The 19,984-nt window shown below is 47.3% G+C and overlaps 2 protein-coding genes across 11 annotated transcripts in view; both read right to left on the bottom strand.

Annotated features, from left to right (window-relative positions):
* Nucleotides 1–96: 96 nt before the first annotated feature.
* LOC100120928 (translocon-associated protein subunit gamma) lies at nt 97–1,672 on the bottom strand. The gene is made up of 4 exons (XM_001605876.6): nt 1,347–1,672; nt 878–1,005; nt 689–780; nt 97–500 (listed from the first exon to the last, which is right to left on the bottom strand). The coding sequence occupies exons 1-4, from the start codon at nt 1,612–1,614 to the stop codon at nt 302–304; spliced, it is 687 nt and encodes a 228-aa protein (XP_001605926.6). The 5' UTR covers nt 1,615–1,672; the 3' UTR covers nt 97–301.
* A 157-nt stretch (nt 1,673–1,829) lies between these two features.
* The window catches only part of LOC100120978 (kazrin), a 59,797-nt gene continuing 41,642 nt past the window's right edge, over nt 1,830–19,984 (bottom strand). For 7 of the 10 annotated variants that reach the window (XM_031924171.2, XM_016981752.3, XM_031924170.2 and 4 more), the window contains 13 exons: nt 17,995–18,454; nt 17,672–17,935; nt 17,189–17,580; nt 15,516–15,716; nt 15,079–15,430; nt 14,030–14,122; nt 13,113–13,362; nt 12,754–13,036; nt 12,331–12,678; nt 12,105–12,228; nt 11,891–12,035; nt 7,813–8,023; nt 1,830–4,789 (listed from right to left, as the gene is read on the bottom strand). In XM_031924171.2, the coding sequence (XP_031780031.1) occupies nt 4,541–4,789; nt 7,813–8,023; nt 11,891–12,035; nt 12,105–12,228; nt 12,331–12,678; nt 12,754–13,036; nt 13,113–13,362; nt 14,030–14,122; nt 15,079–15,430; nt 15,516–15,716; nt 17,189–17,580; nt 17,672–17,935; nt 17,995–18,454 (3,372 nt within the window). In that variant the 3' untranslated portion in view covers nt 1,830–4,540. The remainder of the gene's footprint in view (nt 4,790–7,812; nt 8,024–11,890; nt 12,036–12,104; nt 12,229–12,330; nt 12,679–12,753; nt 13,037–13,112; nt 13,363–14,029; nt 14,123–15,078; nt 15,431–15,515; nt 15,717–17,188; nt 17,581–17,671; nt 17,936–17,994; nt 18,455–19,984) is intronic. The other 3 variants (XM_016981749.2, XM_016981750.2, XM_016981751.2) reach the window with 3 other exon arrangements.

Genomic DNA, 19,984 nt, shown 5'->3' with positions numbered 1-19,984 from the left:
CGAAAGAATACAGCTTTTGAGTTCGCGCGACTATTGAAATAGACTTTTTTCGAGGAAGTGGGTAGCGGCAACGGGTGCGAATAAAAAAGTCGGGGAACTTTTTACAATTTTTTGTAATTTAACTATAAATAAGTTTGTATTATTTTCACCTATAGTTACACTCTCTCTCTCTCTCTATCTCTCTCGTATAAAAAAGTTGCTCGATAATAAAAAATTTGAACGAGCGAAGTCTCATCATGGAATAAGTTATAACAAAATTTGTTGCAATTAGGAATGAGTGGCAAATTACTAAGGTCGATGATTATTGCGATCCCGTGGAGAGGAGGGCCAACAGGGCGCTCGCCGTGCCGACGGAGAATACGTAGTTTACTGCTGGCGTCATTGTTTTCAGAATGTAAAACGAGCAAATAATGACGAACGCCAAGAATAGAGCGTTGTTGTAGAAAATCGAGAAAGTGGTGGCTTCGTAGTCGGCAACCTCGTTCTTCTTCCAGAGGATTCTGAAAATTCATTCATTATTAGAATCATTGCTCTAATGTAGATTGCATCAAGTGCTAAATCAATTTTAAAAAGATTTGAATCACAGAGAAATTTAATGGGGTCAAGACATATTGCTACAAAGCATTTGATCTGGTTATCTGAGATGAAACTATATTGTAGTGATGAGATAAAACTAATGCTCAAGTACCTCTCATCCTTCTCCTTGCGGCTCATTTTCTTGTCCTCAGCAAGCTTGCGGCTCATCTCCCTGGTGACGGCGTCCTCCCTCTTAACAGCAATCTTAACAATCAAAACGAAACATAAGTAAATATTGAGTTTTTCAACAATCATTGGCAATGAACCATTACATAATCTGACAAGTTTTCTAAAATCGTACCTTATGCTTCAAAACATATTTTGTGTTCTTATACGCAAATGCAAGTGCATACGTGCTGACCAGGGTCACCAAGACAAAGGAAATCAGGTTGGAGTAGACATCGATCAGGTGGATCCTCCAGAAGAGCCCTAAAAAACAATTATTGGTAATTTATGCATAAACAGTACGATGTATGTTTTGCTCCAAAACGATTCAAAGCAATAAATTAACGCAGTACAACAGCGAAAGTCGATCAACAAGACTGTTTAATCCTGTAGATAACACTATTTACCGAGAAAACTTTGAACGTTTTACGGAAATCAAGATTAGAACAGATGTTGACCTAACCTCCACGAGTATGCTCGGATACCAAATAGATGACTGAAATTTACCGCATAAACTGATAAAAACAGTTTCTAAATCATTTTCACGGCAACCCTTATACGAAATAAGTGTGAATTTCAAGAACGTATAGGTAAATTCGACTTACAGATGGGAATCGCCGAGACGATGAGGGCATTGCCGTAGAAGAGGGCAGATGACTTGGTGGAGACGTTCCTCGAGAAGTCCTGGAGCAGAAGCTCCTCCTCCTTCGTGAAGGCTTTTGATTTTCCAGACATTTTGAGCGTGCGTTTGTCTTCTTGCGAAGTCCCTGAGATAAATCTGTGCAAAAGGAGCAGGCAGTGAAGAGGCGCGCGCCGCGAATCAGGTGAACGGTCTCGGCTTTCCCTGACAAGTGGCAGAATGAACTGGCGCATGCGCGGACGGCCTATTTTCCACGCGGAGCAGCAACATGACGACGTGTCCCTTTGAAACGTCACAAAAATGAGAAAACAACGCCAGCGAACAGTGCATCGAGTTGCCATCTCGCGGGCGGAACTATTAATTGTATGGCGGTAATAGCATTCTCTTGCTGACCGATCAAATATTTGCAGACGACAGAGGTTTTGCAGAAGAAAAGTGGAAACGAAAATTCAAGGCAATCAATTTATTCTCAGATTCGGGCAAAGTGCACAACGCACGTAAATTATGTACACATTGTGCCTCGTCGATACGCCTTTCCATCGTCACTCGTTGGTCAATAATTGCATACAGCAAAAGCATTTATTTATATTTTTGTATTCAATACTCTCTTATTGTTTGTTTTTTTCTTCGAGATATTCGACATACGTCAGTTTGTGTGCGATACAATTATATTTTATTCCAATTCTCGCATATTATTTTTTTTTATCGTACGTATAATTTACGATACGTATTTATATAAATACACGACTTATGCCTAAGAATTAATTTAATAAAATAAATTACTTAGGTAGGTACACAAAAATACATATTACATGGAATAAATTACACAGTGCATTTGCATCAATTTCGCATTGGATCAGTCGTTTTAGTCTATGTAAAACGATGTCAATGAGCTGAAAACTTTTGTATACATAGATATTCTGCTCTGTCGTTTCACCCCGCGATCTCATCGCGCAACTAGAACGACGTATTTCAGTGACTAACTATTTTTCAGAATTTTTAACATTTTGCACTAATTCTGTTATATAGCTTACGCAGCGAGTCGGATAAACGATTCATCGTTTTAAAAGAACAGAGTGGATTCCTTTTTCAACCACTACTAACCTGAGTTGCATAAAAAATTTTAAAATAAATTATTCCAATTTTTTTATGTTTACACAATAGTTATAATAAGGTGCTAAAATGCAGTCTTGAAATGCTCAAGGAATAAATGTGTTCAAATGCATTAATATTATATTAAGATTTTCTTTGGAAGCACTTTCTTGGAGTACTTCAATGCAGACGAGAAAATAATCGTCATTTCGGCACAATTAATACTTGATACGTTTACTTTACGTATTGTTATTGTTTTTAATTGTAAAGACTTTGAATGGCAGCTTATGTAGTGCAGTAAAATTTAATTATCATTGAGAATTGAATAGTGTCCTTTATCTTTTGTCATTAAATCGCAAAACTATGGAATACATTCTCATTAGAATGGAATAATCGTCGTCATATGCTATAATAAACAATGAGTATACTAAGCGCTTGAACATTCGTTATATGAGTCCGTTTCAATCATTCCTGGATTATAACGGCTCTCAATATTGAGATACATTAGAATAAACAAATCTCCGAAGTGAACAATATCATGATAGAAGACCGAAATATATTAAATATCAATATTGAAATATGCAAAATTACGCATTGTAAGTATACAAAAAAAAAAATCATATATTAAATTCAAATTCAATCTAAAAATCATTCGTACGAATCAATATAATTTTATGTACAACATTTAAAAACTGTTTCATCAATTCATTAGATTATCCTACCTCAACGTTATCGACTCTAGTATAGATATTTCATTCTCGTCAAAACTTGTACAAGTTTTCAACCAGGAAGAGGTAATCAGACTTTTTGGAAATCAATAATAATAACCACCCTGCAATTGTTTTGTAACGATTCCCCCCACAGAGGGATATTGATAATGATCGTTACTACAGCTTAATATATTATATATAATATCGTTTAGAGTATCATCTCACCATTTCTGTACATAGAGAACGATTCTGCAAATAGCTATGTAGTTCTACAACAGCTTATCGAAGACTCATAATGTCATTCCGTTCGTTAATAATGTTTAGAGCTTCTGTTTAGTCGCAAACGAGTCTAGGCTTCTGCGCGCGAGTGCGTGTATAGTCTATATAATAATATAATCTTTGGACGCTAGTAAAAGGTCGAGCGATTGAAAATTAGCCTGCACTCTATAATAACAACACGACTCTTTACAAATATTCTCAGCAGGCTTTAATTTATCGAATTCAGCTTCTCACCCCCCCCCTCTCTCTCTCTCTATGTTTCTTCACGAAAATAATTCATCTTTTATCATTATTCTCAACGAGGTCCTCGTACGCGTCACTCGGGAATGCTTTGCGATTGATGAATCATTCTTACGAGTAGTAGTAATAGTAATAGTAGTAGTCTAGTTAGATCGTTAATTCGTCTACAATGTGGTGCTTCGTTAGCGCTCGACGAGTCACACTAGTCGTTGCTATAGTTGCCAGGTACCGGAGACGAATGGTCACTGCGCGAATCGATTCTCCTTATAACAATTGCGTCTATCGTCATCGTACACACGAAAAGCGTCGAGAGCGTCGTTATATGCATTATAGCGTGGTGAAACGTGCCCAAGTTAAAAGCTGCGCGGGCGAGCGGCTAGTTTCTTCTCTCGCATCGACTAGTATACATAAACATGGAATTATACATTTATAAGTTCGTCTCCTTTGCTCAAATGATCCGGTCCTGCATCTTGAACTTGGGCGCGTTGCCGGAGACGGGGGCGGCCGGCGTAGGGTCCTGCTTGGTGGACGTCGGCCAGGCCTCCTCGGCGAGGCTGCCGTACCTCTGGACGCCGGGGAACGACCCGTCGGAGCTCTGGGGCGAGTAGTAGCCCGACTGGAGCTGGTAGTAGCTGTTGACCGGCGACTGGTAATGATAGTAGTCGGAGTTGGCTCCGGTGGAGGAGGAGGCAGTCCCGGCGCCGCTTCCGCCGACGTTGCTGTAGCCCGAGTAGGAGCCGTACTGCGAGTAGTAGGTCGACGAGGAGGACGAGTAGCCCCGCTCGCTGAGGCTGCGGTAAGGCCCCGGATGCTGCGCAGGCTGGGGCCGGACCTCCTGTCAGACGGGCGTGCTCACCACGACGCTCGACATGTACTCGATGTCGCCGATGCTCTTGACGCGCCGGTGACGCTTCGTGCTGCCCGATACCGTGGACGGTCTAGGAGGAAGCTGCGGGGGCGGAGGCGAGTTGCTGCGCAGGCTGCTCATGTACTGGCTCTGGCTGGCGAGGCTGCCCGTGTCCGAGGACGAGGAAGGAGAGGCCTTCTCGTTGCGAGGTCGCAGGCCCAGTGCTCGGCTTAGGGATCCCTGCAAAAGGTTCGTTCATTATTAACGAGTTTCTCAATCCTTCGCTGATCGTTCGAACTTACTTTCCACTCTTCGATTGCCATTTTCTTACCGTATACTCAATGAGCGTGTACAGTGATTTAAAGAATACAAATAAAAAAGAAATTGCTTCTCTATATCAGTGTTATAGTACATCGTCTCAAAAGAACTGCGACGTCGCTTTTTTACTTGGCGTTATGAAATAAAAAATAAAAAATCAACTCTTTACACAACTACCGACTACTGAAAAACTCTACGAAACTACGAATTAATCAATATTACGTATCTGCGATCAGTGATAATGAACTAATGTAATATGGCACAGAAAAATGACTATTAACACGATGGCGTGATGCGATTTCGTTGAAATGCGACGATCGATGTGAAAATGACACGAGAGAAAAAACTGATTGTCAATTCTTAAAGGACTGAATAATAAAAAAAAAAAAAAGATCAAAAATAACTTATCGATTTCGTGCCAACTCCGTCGCGGGGAAGAATGAACAATGCGATGAGAGAGAAAGAGACAGGTGGATATGTGAGTTTCGTGTGATACACACAGAGGAAAGAATACAATGAAAACTGCAGGCGTCGTCCACATTGAAATCACATTATATATTATTTACATTATTCTCTCGTATTCGTTCCCTCATATACTTATATATTTCCTCGTTTTCAAAGCATGTGTCTATTATAAATGCCGGCCCTCGTCGTCGGTATTAGCGTCGTCGACGACGACGACGGTGGCGGCGTTTCGTAGCGCGCGATCGATAAGCCAATGCAATATCCTCGTCGACCCCTTCGAAATAACGCGGCATTGCGCGAAGACTGGGTTACTCGCTAAATATGCCAGCTATTCCTTCTTTTATTTCCTCGTCGCTTTGTTTCTCATCTCTCGCTCTGCGGTGCAGCTGCTTCTATACGAGTACTTTTCGATAAACAACCGACGGGGACGTTTCACATGCGTTTTGTGATTTCTATATATGTATATTGTTTTCTCTGCGTGTCCGTGTGTATACATATATAAGTGGAGAGCGATTATTTACAAAATTTCGTGTGATACTCTGCGTAACGAAGACTTGCCTTTCTTTGCTTGCCGTTTGTATAAGTGAAATACTGGATTTTCTTTGCTATCGTGTACAGACTTGACATTTTAAAAATGCGTCATTCCTCTGTCTCGCTTTATCTCTTTGGTGCGCGCGACGTATCCTTGCAAAGAAGGCGCATAATTCATATCGTTTACTTTTCTCTTTGTCGGTCTTAAAATTGTCGTTCGTATCTGATGAAGCTCTTTACTCGGCGAAAATTCAACAAACCCTTCCGTTATAATACTATCCTTATGCGACACTCGCACTGGAGCTTCTGGCATCTTTTCGTCACTTCCATCGCATGATAATATAATCGCTATATAAAATTCCGTATGCAGATATACATTTTACTGTGTTCTTTTATGGCCTAAACAGCTGACGTTACTTTTAAACACATAGCCGATATACAAATATTACAAAAACTTGTTATAATATATTTTGATCGTCTGCTGTTTCCGAGTAATTGGTGTGTTTATTATACATTTTATAATATAACGACGTAAACGTAATAAGTGATATGACAAAGAGAGGTACGATTAAATGCGGCGATTGACGCTCTGATATAGTCGTGATATACATTTGGCGCTTGTGTTTGCTCTCCGAAAATCTTGAATGCGAATTCCCTTTAAAAATTGACTTTATAATACTCTAACATGAGGTGAGCCGAACCAGAGCTCTCTCACTTTTAACCTGGGATTATAATCCCCCACGTTATACTCTATCCTAATACAACCTCGTAGAATTTTTCTCACGATGTAATATGTACAAAAAAGACGAATGGAAGAGCCGTGATTCACGTCTAGACTCGGCCTACTTTCGTCGGCTCCGATCGACGTCTCGTGTGAAGCGAGCTTTCGCGAGAAGCTTTGAGTATAATGCCATGCGAAGGTCGAACATGCATTCTTCTGATACACATCGTGTGATATGGGGCGTGGGATGAGGCGTATATGCGACAATGATATGCAGGAAGCCTGATTTGACCAGAATGACGCGAACTTGAACGATTAAAAAAAAAAAAGAGCGCTCGCTATGATTCCTCCGTTGACGCATACACGAGCGAGGCGAGTACATTTATAAGTAGTTAAGCGAGGGCTGTCGCGCGTCAGAACTTTGGACAGCAGTAATTTCCGAACCATGTATCCCCAAGATCTCGTCCCTAAAATCTCGAGTCAGCAAACAAAGCCCCTCGGCCCGGGAGTAACTTTCCAAAGTTTCCGAAATGACAAATCGAGAGACGCGGGAGTAAACTCGTTATCGCGCTCGTGACGCTATTAAAATTAGCACATCTCGCGGAAGCACTGCAGTATACACATGCGCGTCGCAGGTGAAATCCCACAGGAGTAGCCTCTGCAGCAGCAGAGGACTTGGAACGGAACGACATCTGCTATTACGGCGAGCTGCACTGCAGCGCCGGTACATATGGCATATCGAGTCTCTCTACCGCGCATATAATACTGCGTAATCGTTCGAACGGTTATCGTCTCTCTGTATCGACGCTGTTGAGTTACGCCGATACTTACGCATATTCATTGTCGCTTCGAGCTTACACGGAGTGCCATTGTATACGAATGAATAATGATAAAAATAAGGTCTACACTAGCAATAATATCACGACAATGATCAACACAGATATAGAGATAGAGAGGAAGCACATAGAGATGCGGCGAGATCAATGACAGAGCGAGTGTATAAGTAAATAAGTATGAAGATGCACTAGAAATATAAGCGTATAATCGTTATATCATATCGAAAATATAAATCGCTAATACAGTATATAAATAATAGATCTAGATATACGTAAAATGTATAAAATGCCGTAATAATAATAACAATAGCGAGAGAGTGGAGAGAATGTCATCGTATAGTCATGATGTGCGAATGTCGTGGTACGCATGGGGGGTGAGGGGGCTACTTTACCCTGAGGCTGGATCGTCGTCGATCGATGGTGCTACTGGCGCCGCTGCTACTGGCCTGGCTGAGCGACTGGTGCATCGGTCCGAGGAGGGCCGACTGATGCTGGTGATGCTGGATGTGCGCCGAGGCCCGGTGTCCACGTCCCATACTCCCGACGCTGCTCATCGGTCGGGCGACTCCGCCGCCGTTGCGCGGAACCACCTCCAACTGGCCTCTACATTCAGCCACACAGAGAGACCGTATTTTTCTTTGTTGCTTTTTTTTTTTTGTTTTTTTTTTTTTGCTTTGCCCGCGAGCATGCAGATATATAGATATATGTATGTATATACACGTTCTCTCACTCGCTCGCGTTTTATCTATCGAATCGTGCTCGATGGAAAAAAATGTCATGTATATAAATACTTCTATCGTATAGCAATACAAAAAAGGAGAAAAGCACCGAGACACACGCGTACGTATATATATATGTAATATGCAATATGTATAAATATCGATATATCCATGTCAATGTGTAATATATAACAAAAGCGAGCGCTGCAGCGAATCGCTCCTGTACATTAACACGCACGGTCGAGTGCTCGTCGAAAGTATGCACAAGTATATGTATAATTAACTCGCGAGCCGCATCGTCGATATGAATCATCATCGCGAATCGCTGCAGTTGCCTATATAAGTAGAGTAGAAGAGAGAGAGAGAGAGAGAGAGAGAGAGAGAGAGAGAGAGAGAGAGAGAGAGAGAGAGAAAGATAGAAAAAGGAGGCAAAAATAGAGAAAGTAGATAGTTCACAAACACATACATGTATAAGTACACATATACGCAAGCATCGTGTGCTGCATCGATGGGAAAGTAATAAAAAAGGAGAGATAGAGAGAGAGAGAGAGAGAGAGAGAGAAGAGTGGAGAGCTAAGAAGAAAGGATATTTACTGGGCTCTAATGCGTCGTCACCAGCCTCACTTTATCTTCGTTTGCACTTTATTCGCTCTCGTCGCTGCTTTTTATGCAGGCTCCCTGCTTTTCTTTTATACACTCGCGGAAGAGAGCTGGAAGACGGCTCAGCGCATCAGAGCCAAGTAAAGCAATTTAATACAACGCAGTTACATCAAACAGTCAAAAAGGTATGAATATCGTATAAAGTATAATATATCAAAGACACATATATGGCATATTCCGGCAAATCAAAGGGGTGGCGCAGATCAATGGAAGATGCAAAGTGGCGTAATATTCTTGGTCGGCTGAGCAAGTCTTATATACTGGCGCGAACGACTTATCTTCTCGGAACTGCAGCTCCTGCCTCGCAGTCGCTCTGTATTACAGATATTGAATACATGTGGAAATATATCATTCACATAAAAAACTAATTATAACTTCAAACAATTCAAAAGAAACAGAATAAATATTCAGCATGACATCTACGCTCTTCGATTAAGCTATTTTTAACGGAATCATGCTTCGGTAACCAAGGTATTCTCGCCACGACGTCTAAAAATGATCAGTCCATTGATTCAAAAAAAGTTCAATAACGAAATAGAGGGATAGAGAGTGGTCAGTTAAAGAGAATAGAGAGTAAGAGGTAGTAAAAATAAAATAAAAAAAGTAGGTGCTGTACGATATAGCGCAAGTGCAGTGCAGGCAGCGGCGGCGGCGGCGGCGGCGACGGCAGCTGTGGGCTACGTCTCGGCTAGATAGTTGTAGAATAGTGTGTAACAAAGGGAATTGCGCCCCGGAGAAACAGAAGAAAGGTGTGTCCCTCTTGTATACGCGGTCGAGGAACACGTTCTTTTACGTTCCCTTTTTCTTCAAGTCGCCGCGTTTACCGCTATGATTCAATTACGCCTCGGGTCTCATGGATTTTTCGAGCTTGCTCATTTTAACGATTGTAAAACCGAGCAAAGGCTGTGCGCTTTCAAGCGGAAAATTCAGAGTCATCGAGGCGTGATTGTGGCAGCATATACCGGTATGCAGCCGTTGGCAGTTTTCGTTACTTTGAACCTTTAAAAGTCTATAGCTGCAAGTGCAACATTCTATTCAAACGGGCATCATCTTCCCTTGAGCGTGTAGCTTTTACGAGCATTTGGCATGAATACATAATGAGCCGTCTCTTTGAGAGTAACGATCGCGCCAACGCCCTCCCGAACAAGACATCTTTGCGTAAATATTTCATTCCGCATAATAAACACGCGAGTCGTAACTCGCAAAAATCACGGCTATTACCAGCCGGCGAGACTCGTAAAATACCATAAACTGCATCGGATCGCGAGCAAGCTTTGGCCATAAATATGATGTACATTAATCGATTACGCTCCGCACAGCTCTTTGGCCCGGGCTTCGTACTGCTTTTTGTCATTAACTTTTTTTGTCGCAGTTCACCAATGTTTGCATATATATTATGTACATTACACGTAACCTTGCGTCTTGTATATATCTTTTTTTTTTGTACCTACGTGTGTGTAGTCCTGGTGTTTCTGATTTTTTTAAACATCGTCGAAGTATTTATATACGAATATAATGGAGCGAGTACAAGAACGTGTACGGTCATTAGAGTTTTACACTTATATTACAAAAACGACGATCGCAAACTCCATCGAAAAGATTTAGGCTACGTAAATGCACTTGAAATTCGCAAATGTAAAAAAGTGCAAAAAGCCGTTGGAGATCATCGTTTTTAACCTGGCTAGAAAATGAAGAAAGCTTGCGATTTGAAAAAAAAATATCGTATCTCGAGTGTATAAAAAAGCCCTCTTCTACGAATAAAATCTTTAGCGAAAGCAGTTATGAAAATCTATGAAGAATATACGGCAACTTCCGAGTAAAAAACTTAATCTCCTTATCGTAAATTTAATCGCCCATTAACCTGCGCGCGGGGCAAAGCCTCCTCTCCTTTGCTTCTTCCAATAAGCCCAGCAAATCGCAAAGCGGCTTTCCTCATCTTCCTCGCATAATAAAATACAGGCGAGCTAAGTTAAATGACTCTATCCGCGCTTATCTCCGCCGTATCATTTTTTTTTTATTTTTGCGACTCTCGACGGCGTCCCTTTGTATATCCTCCGTGTTTACACACGTTGGGGTAAGCGCGAAAATTCGCGCACCGTAGCAATCAGCCGCATTGCGCTTTCTCTCGGTGGAATCGGAAAACACTGTCTTGGCGCGCTTGCGTGGATTTTATTAGTTTCGGTTCGTGCGTTCAAAGGGGCTGCTCGCGCTACACACCGTTCGGATCGCGCCCGAGAATCCCTTTGAGAAATGGAGATTCCGCTGGCACTGCTGCTCCTGTTCTTGGATTACTGCGTGAATCTCAATTGTGAGTCTCTTTTACTCGATGCCGAGTACGTTCCTTTAGCCGATAACGGAGCTAGAACCTTTCGCTAACCGTTTGAGAATCAGGCTGAAGACCTTCTTATAGGAAGGGAATATATTTACGTTTGAAAATCCGAGAGAAAGCACAGTGGGGTCGATCTACGGACGCGAATCGAATAGAAATAAATGACTCCACAATTCCTAACGCTTTGCGAGCGATTATCAGAAAAGTCTGACATACAAACATACACTGAAAACGTATACCTAATTACGATTAAACGCGTGATTGTCGCCTACCAATGACAAATTATTTCCATTAGGCTTGATTATTGACACGAGGCATTTATATCATGTATATATAATTGACTTGGCAACAGGACAGCGTTCGCGCGAAGCATTCTAGTATTTAAATTTTACATAGAAATACACTTTATATACAGAAAAATATCTCCGAATCTCTCGTCGTAAAAATTTACCGAAACGAAGCGTAAGTACGCGAAGTAAAAGAAGAATCTTCAGTGTACGTTCGTCGATGTTGAGAGTAAAAACTGAACGACGAGCATTGTGGAATCAACAAGTAAGTCTACACGTATAACGATATACAGCGACACAAGAGAGAACTAGAGCTCATCTCGGAAGAATAAAAATCGGTCAGTCGATACTTCAACGCGGAGCAGACGGGAAGAAGGGGTTCGCGAGATTTTGTCACGAACGCCGAGCGAGTCCGTCCTCTCAGTGAGCAGAGGAGTTATCCAGAACGAGCTCGGGATGTCGGTAGACTGAGTACCTGGCCGGCAGTACAATGGCCTCTAGTTCGGCTGTGAGGTGCCTGCGGATCATGTGCTTTGCCGGCGGTATGCCCAGGGCCGTGGCCATCGTGTCTCCCGTGAACGAAGGTTCCAGTACCACCAGGGCGCCGTGAACTCCGGAGTCTGCGTAATTGATGAACATAATGATATTTATTCGATACTGCACAATCAATCTTCGTGCGGCTGACTTACCTTTCAAATTGTCGGCGTATTCCGCGAGATCGATATTCCTCGCCCACCTAATGAACCTCTGATTGGTCCAAACAAGGGGATCAGCGTCGACTTGCTCGCAATTGTGTCTTCTGACCGCAAGGGCCTGTAAGCGGGGCAGAGCGCGAGAGATGAGATGAATCGATAATCCAATAGCACTAGTGCGGCGGTCGGTATAATATTAACCAGTGGCTTATATGTAAGGTACCTGTCTGTCGTAATTGAGCATCCTGAGGAGATTAATACCGTGAACGATGCTGGCCTGGTGGAACTTCCTGGTGACGCCGAGGAGCTTCTCGAGTTCCTTCTTGCTCAGGTGGTCGAGCATTCGCGCGTCGACCATGTTGGTGGCGAAACTCTCTGCGTACTGGGAGAGCCCGAGATCGGGCAGCCACTCGGAGCTGACCCAGGTGTGGCCCAGTTGAGCTATGCAGGGATAACGCACGAGGTTCGGATGCCGGTGTTCCTCGATCGCGAGGCGCAGCTTCTTGCGGTGCAGCGGGTGGCTCACGCCCAGACCGGCCTCCAGCTCGGCGTCGCTCAGCTCCAGCAGTACCTGTTTCCAACATTCCAACGATACACTCACCGACTCTCATTTGCGCTTCGAGAGAAAACAAAGCCGATGGCTCACCTTGCCGGACTTGACGTTCTCGGCGCACCTAGGCCCGTACTGCGGCATTCCCAGGGCGACCTCGAGCCAGGCGAGAACCGTGGGCGCTCTCCAGCGCTCCATGGGTACGGATGCGGCCTCCCTGAGCAGTCGCAGCTTCTCGGCGTAGCCCTCCTCCGTCAGGGGTGACCAGGAGCGGTACGGGTCGAAGCCCTCGGGCGCGCCTTCGCAGCCGCCACCGGCGCTGCTCCCGAGCACGCCGGAACTGTTGGTCGCCTTCCGGTGCCGCGAGCGCGCGAACACCCTGCACGCGATCGCACACGTTATAACAGCGACACCCACGCGCTCGCCGCAGGAATAAATTAGAATCGTGTACGTACCTCGATATGGATCCCCAGGTACCACCGCGGGTCGCCGACGATCTCGAGTGCACCGTCTGCGGTACGAGAGATTGAGCTGGTTGCTGCAGCTGCTGCTGCTGCTGCTGATGGATCTTGCTGCTGCGCTTGGGCTCGGCGTCGAGTGGACTGCACAGCTGTTCCACCGAACGAGACAGAGACGAGTTATCCATCGACCTCGAGAAGGCGTTCAGCGGCGAGAGACTCGGGCTGCAGTCCTTTGGCGTCGTCGCTATAATGAGAATAAAGTCTTTTAGTCGATCTGTCTCTGGCACGCGCGGACAAGCCATTTCATCTTATTGCGGATCGTTTGCGCGCTTCTCGTGAACTCGTGTATATAGCAAACACTCTTTTCCAGATATTTATATATGACACCGATACAACGCGCACCATAAAGAACACAGTTTTCATCTTGTATCACGCAGTATGAAGGACATGCAGTTTTTTGCTCATGCAGATTATGTAACGCGATATTATGTATCCTGGAATGAAGTAAAAAAAAAAAAAAAAACACTGAATACACCCTATACAGAAAGCACGACGACATTGTCTCAAGCCTTTCCGCAGCGGCGCCGCATCTCTCGGGGTACAGCAGCTTCTGGGTATATCATTCAATTAATCATAACGGCCGAAACTCGGTAGGGAGAAGAGCCTCGGAAATGGAAGTCCCGCGGGTGCAGACTGCGAAAATCGACGACAAAAGGAAATAAGCTGGCACTCGCGGGAGAGAGAGAGAGAGAGAGAGAGAGAAAGAGCACATCACAGAGTATACATACACGTACACACGGAGACGCACGAGTATACGCACATATAGACAGACAGACAGACAGACAGACAGACAGACAGACAGAGAGAGTCGCATCCGTTAAGGGCGATGCGCGCGCGGGAGGAAAACTTACATTGGTACATGTGGGGTGGAGCTATCGAGGAGGATACCAAGGAGATGTTGTCCACGTCGAAGCCGCTCGCCTCGAGCATGATCGTCGGAGTGCCTGGACGATAAATAGATAGATACGTACAGCTACAGTAGCTCTTTTCTTTTATGTGGCTATACGCTCTTTTTTTCTTTCATCATTCTTTCTTTATCATCACTCTGTCGCATCCCTGTCTTTTGCTGAGTCACGCCACGTTTTATTTTGCTCGTCTAATATATTCTCTCCTGCTATACGGCGCTGGGCTCTTTATTGATTGCTTTCTGCGAGAGATGAGCTCTAACAAGCGAAAAATAAAAGTGTCTCTCGCGTTCGGTTTGCGAGGAAAACGAAACTCGGCATGGCTACAGCTTTGCGTGTGTTCTTTATGCTCGCTCTCTTGATCGAATTACGTTGGGATCGATCGGGCTTACTTATCGCGAGTTCCTTTTTTATTCCAACATGCTTATGTGGGGTGTCTTTGTGCGAGAGTCTACGTGGGTTCCCTGTTTGCAGCGAACCGATGTGAAAGTGTACATTCAAAGGGTTACACACAAAACACTCGGATATTCTGTAGAATGATGTTTAATTTATAGCGTACAGGGTCTAATGTACAGTGTGCCACAAAGAGATAAACGGGTAAAGGGAGAGAAGAAAGGTTAAGAGATTAAAAAAGCGTATTAGTTTTAGTTTCCGCGTACAATGTACAGGCGTACACAATTAATCTTGTAACTGCGACGATACTATCAACGTTTGAACATGCCCCGAGCTAAACGAACCGTACACGCGGCCAGTCTGTCTAGCTAGGTGGCATATAAACTCGCATGCGCCACTCGATATCCAAGTAATTATCGCGAGAGAACTTTGAGCCAGAGCATCGCGCGCTTTTAAACTCACGCTGTCAGCGCGTGCGATGGCCCATCGAGTACGGATAATTAAGTAGAGTGTCGCTGTGGTGTACAGGGGCGTTATGAACAAGTGTGCGAGAGAGCATGCGTCAGCGAGGGTGAAATTGTGGGTGGGATCGAAAAACCCACCGTCGGTCGTGGAGTCCGACAGGTTGCCGCCGATGCTGGTGGCGCCTCCGCTCTCCCGGTCGCTGGAGCCGCGGACGCCGCTGTCCGCGCTGCAACTTCCTCGGTCTCCGGGTTGTCCGGTACTGCTGGCACCCGTGGCTCCGGAGCTCAGAGGGACGGCGCTTCCGAGGACGACCAGTTCGCTGGCCGAGCCGTGGATCGTCTGCGGTTGGACGCCGCCGCTGCTGCTGCCGGCCCCGGGGGTGGCCGCGCCGCCGTTGACGCTGCTTCGGGGAAAGGAGAGCAGCGACTCCTGGTCGCTCAGGCAGACGCCGCCGCCGCCGCCGCCTCGTTCGGCCAGCTGTCGTTGGAGCTGGAAGCGAATATCGTAGATATGAATTTTCTCCGGCCGATCGTTCGACAAGCGGCAAGAGCCAGTCTCTCAAATATTTGCGTACCTCCTTGATGGTGGCGTGGGCGTGGGACAGGGCGGCCTCCTTCTCGGCGAGGTTCGCCGCGAGGGTGAGGCTGCGGTCGGCCTCGTCCCGCGCCGCCCTCAGCAGGCTCCAGCGCTCGCGTTCCCTCTCCATCTCTCGATCCTCCGGGTTCACTCCTGGCTGCTGCATCCGACCCATGTTGGCTTCGCTCTCGCGCATCCGCTGAAATAGTCGGAGGCGAAATTTACACCGAAACTTTTATCCTCTCCAGCTCTCTGTGTAGACCGCAATGTTTTGATCGCTCGGTTAATTGCTCCTCTCCGCGACGATTCGCGAAATGAGCTGCGCGATTACCCGCTGGCCAGTGCGGAACAGCTTAAACAACGTCGGGAGCTTAATTGCTTTTGTCAACGAAACGCTGCTATGTTATCGCTGTCGTTCCTCCGACGCTTACGTAAAAGAGTAATATACCCTTCTTTCTGTTCTATCTTCTGGTTGGGAAAGCGATCGACTTGTACCGGGAAAACGTCATCCGCATAACTCTCGCTTCCCGTTCGGTGAATTTCAATCCGTGTATATAACTCGAGCCGATTTGCCTCTTTATTCCTCGTCTCAGCGTGTGCAAGTCTTGCTTGAAAGCCTCGAGGAATCACTCACTCCGCCGCATGATTCCACCGCACGTACACTCATCGTGTCGCTCGCGAAACAAGTTTCTCGTATACTCGAATAATAACGCCGCAAAAGTCTAATCTTCGAGAGCGGGAAAATTCCCCCGCGGATTTATAAGAGCTCGAGCGAAACTTTTCTCGGAACTTCCCGAGCCGAAAATGACGCATCCGGTGCGAAAGTAGGTCGTGCCCTTACGAACTCTCGTCTCAAGCGATAACACATATCAATGTCCCCCCTTGTTTCCACGAGATTTCCATAGGTCCTGCTGGACGTCAAGGCCGATAAGGACGGGAAAAATGTGTGCCTCGCCCCCTTGTTTATCCCCGGAGCGCCGAGTCATTGAATTATTAGAAAGCAGGGCCGAGTCTCGGACATAAGGTCGCGGAGTTACGGCTACGGCATTGTCCTCGGCCGCTCATTATCCTTTTGATAGTACGCGCGGAAATATTTTTCGCGGAAGGCGCTTTTTAGAGGCGCTTTTTAGAGGCGTTTTTAGAGCCGCGATTAGAGTCGCGTGCACGCGCATAGCTGCTGGCGCTTATCTAGTGTTACCGATAGCGCGGCAGACTTTATGCATGGCGCATTCCGTCTCCTCCTTTTTCTCCCATTATAATTCTCCGTCGCTGAAATCCGGCAATTTAATGCAAATTCGAAAAGAGCCGGGTCCAGTACATGCTGAGACGAAAAAGGGGAGATGCAAATGAAGGACGTTATAAGCAAAGTGATTACACACGCGAGCCGACTGCTCGAAAATACGTACGGCGGCGGCGGCGGCGCGTCAGACGAGGGCTCGGGCGAATTCGAAGCGACGGGAAATTGACGGGACGCTTTATCGCCGGAAAAATCCTGGAGTGAGAGACTCGTCTGCCTCTCCTTCCAAAGTTAGTTGGAGTTGACAAGGCTTTTCAAAGCCCATCACGGGCCGTTTCGCCGCGCGAAAGCCAACGCACAACGGAGCAGCGCTTCTCGATACGTGTCCCCGCGCAGACAATGCAATTATATACGTTATATACGCGCACACGAACCTGCTCGTAGTTGCGAATGAAGTCCCTGAGCTCGCGCTCCTTGTCCTCGAGCGTGCCGTAGAGCGCCTTCATCTGGTTGAGCAGGTCGAACTTCTCGGCGCGCAGCCGCTTCCGATCGGCCTTGAGGCTCTGGAGGGCGTCCCTCATGCGCTGGAGCTCCATCTCGAGGGCGACGTAGCGAGCCTCGTCCTCGATGAGGCTGGCGTCCTCGCCGCTGGCGCCTCCCCGGGCGGCCCCGGTCAGCAGGAGTCGGCGCAGCCTGGCCACCTCGGCGACGAGGCGCTCGTTCTCCAGCCGCAGCCGACGGCCCGAGGCCAGGGGCTCGAGGCCACCGGCGGCGTGCGAGTGGTTCGAGAGCCGCGAAGCTACGACCGGGTCGCCGATTAGTCCTGCTTTTTCGTCAACGTTCAATTTACATCGAGCGAGAGGGCGCTTCGGAGGGGGGGGGGGGGGTGGAGGGAACGTTGGAACAATTCGAGCTACCTAGCGCGGTCGAGGGCGAGCAGGGCCTGCTGCTGGGCGCCGGTCCCGGCGGCTCGTTGTCCTCGTCCGTCCTGGCCGGGTCGTCCTTGTCGAAGGTCTCCTTCGCCGGCGGCGGCCTGAGGCTGCTGCTGTTGCTGCTGCCGCTGCCCGGCCTCTGGAAGAGGGACGACGAGCCAGTCTGCAGTCGGGCGCTGCCGCCCACGGGACTGGCGCTGCCCGAGCGCGAGTCCAGGAACGAGCCCGCGCTCGTCTTCTCCAGCCTCCCTGTAAAGACGCGCGAATGAGATCTCGTTGGGACGGGCCAAAGAGACGGACAAACTCACCGATGGGGCTGCCGTCCTTCCTGTCGACCGGGCTGACGCAGCTCTTGTCGACGGGGCTGCTGCCGGTGCTGAGTCGCTTGATGCCGAGCGCGTCCTCCTGCTGCGGCAGCAGCATCGCCTGCTGCTGCTGCTGCTGCTGCTGCTCCCTAGGACTGGCTGGACTGGCGACATCCGGCCCGCTGGACGAGTTCTGTCCAGGCGGCGCGCAGCTGCTGCTCGAGGGCGTCGAGGCGCTGGTGGCGCTGCTGTTGCTGCTGGTGCTGCTGGTGCTGCTGGCGCTGCTGGCGCTGTTGAGGCTGCTGCTGTGGTGGTTGTTGTTGTTGTTGTTGTGGTGGTGCAAGCTGCTGTTGTGGTTGAGGGCGAGGCCGGCCCGCAGCTCGGCGCCTCCCTTGTCGAGGTCGGCTTCGCCGAGCCGCAGGCCCGTCGCCGTGTTCTCCTCCACCATCACGCGCAGTTTCGCCTGGAAGAAGATCGGGAGAGGTCAGTGTGTTTGTGTGTGCGTATACTCGGGTACACGCGGAAGAATGGAGGGAAAGCGTAAACAAGTCCGGCAAACAGTAATCTCCCGTAAAAGCGGAGAGTGCAACGCGCGGCGCCGTTGGCCGGCTTCCAAGACGGGGGGTTTACTTGTTGCGTTAGGGACGCTGACAAACGCTGAAATCGCCTCCTTTATTTTGCGAATACAGCAGGAGACGAAAAAGCTCGCCGGCGGGTTTTCGAGTGCAGTTACAACACTGCGCTCTCTCGCGGAATCACAACCCGGACGAACGCGCGGAATTTCGGATTAATAATACGGAGGAGGCGAAAGAGCCACTCGAGAGAGCTGGAGCGAGTTTCCCGTTAACTTGGTGAACCGACTTGCAGCCGGGCCAGACGATAAGCCTCTCCAGAAGCTGCTGCTGTTCTCCCTCGGCTGCTTGTGTGCTCGCGGCCTCTTGATCCTCTCTCCGACTTGTATACCCACGGCTTTTTCATTTCGAGCTAAAATTAAGCTTTTGCTCGCTCCTCGCTATTGTTATCAACTATGATAACTGCTAGACGAAAATTTTTCCCGCAGCGAAAATCTCGAGCGTCTCTGGCTCGCTCGAATTCCTGGGCCTCCGGAGCGTGCGCCGCGGCAGCTATAGCGTATACGCACACAAGAAGCCTTTGGCCCGTTTGACTTTGCTCGGGCGAAATTGCATTACAGCGATGAACGTCGGGCGTAAAATTACTCGAAACTCTCGCGCGAGCGAGAACTGCTCTCTCCGAGTCTACGCGTCTTCCGTTGCCCCGGGAGTAATTATGCATTACGCGCGCGAAGGATGCGTGAAATGAGATGCTCGAGTGCGGCAGGATACCGGCTGTAATTGTCGCGAATCTCTGCTGCATACTATACGCTAGACTTCTCGTTATATTTAATGAATTACGTTTTTTATTTTTTTTTTTAGAAATAACACACAAGCTTACCCGTGAATTATGCGGCGAAACGTCGCACAGCTTACACACACGCGCGGCGGATTGGGAAATCCATAATTCAGGCCAATGAAGCATCTCGCGCTTTAATGATCGTCGCTGAGTGTTATTAAAACGTTAACGGCCGTATCCTATACACACGCGTATACTCAGCTCTCTCGCGGCTGTGCGTAAAATATGTGCAGCGGTTCCTCCTACGGACGCGACGTCGTATTATGCGAAATCTTTTTCCTCTGTATATATTGTAGGTGCGATGCGTGTACACGGGCGGCGGCGCTCTCGGAAGGAGTAAATGAAAATTTCCGAACGGAAGCCGAGGCGCCTTATTCTCCTGAATTATTCATCGGCGAGAGGTTATTAGGGAGAACTGCGCCACGTGTCTCTTTCTCTCTTTCGCCGTTTTTAGATGCGGAATTTCCGAGAGAGAGAGAGAGAGATGTACCGATTTCGGAGCAGACGCTTCCGTATGCATGATATGCGTGTTCATATGTGAGAAAAAAGAGAGAGTATTCTGTCAAGGAGCTTCGCGCGCTGT

Source organism: Nasonia vitripennis, chromosome 2 (genome assembly GCF_009193385.2).
Source record: "Nasonia vitripennis strain AsymCx chromosome 2, Nvit_psr_1.1, whole genome shotgun sequence".
In the NCBI taxonomy this organism is placed as follows: Eukaryota; Metazoa; Arthropoda; class Insecta; order Hymenoptera; family Pteromalidae; genus Nasonia; species Nasonia vitripennis.
This window is presented reverse-complemented; position numbering and strand designations above follow the sequence as displayed.

Coding starts and splice junctions, on each gene's coding strand:
- LOC100120928 (XM_001605876.6), bottom strand. CDS start 1,614: ATGCGCCAGTTCATTCTGCCACTTGTCAGGGAAAGCCGAGACCGTTCA. Junction 781..877: donor AATATGTTTTGAAGCATAAG/GTACGATTTTAG, acceptor TTGATTGTTAAG/ATTGCTGTTAAGAGGGAGGA. Junction 501..688: donor CGCAAGGAGAAGGATGAGAG/GTACTTGAGCAT, acceptor ATGAATTTTCAG/AATCCTCTGGAAGAAGAACG.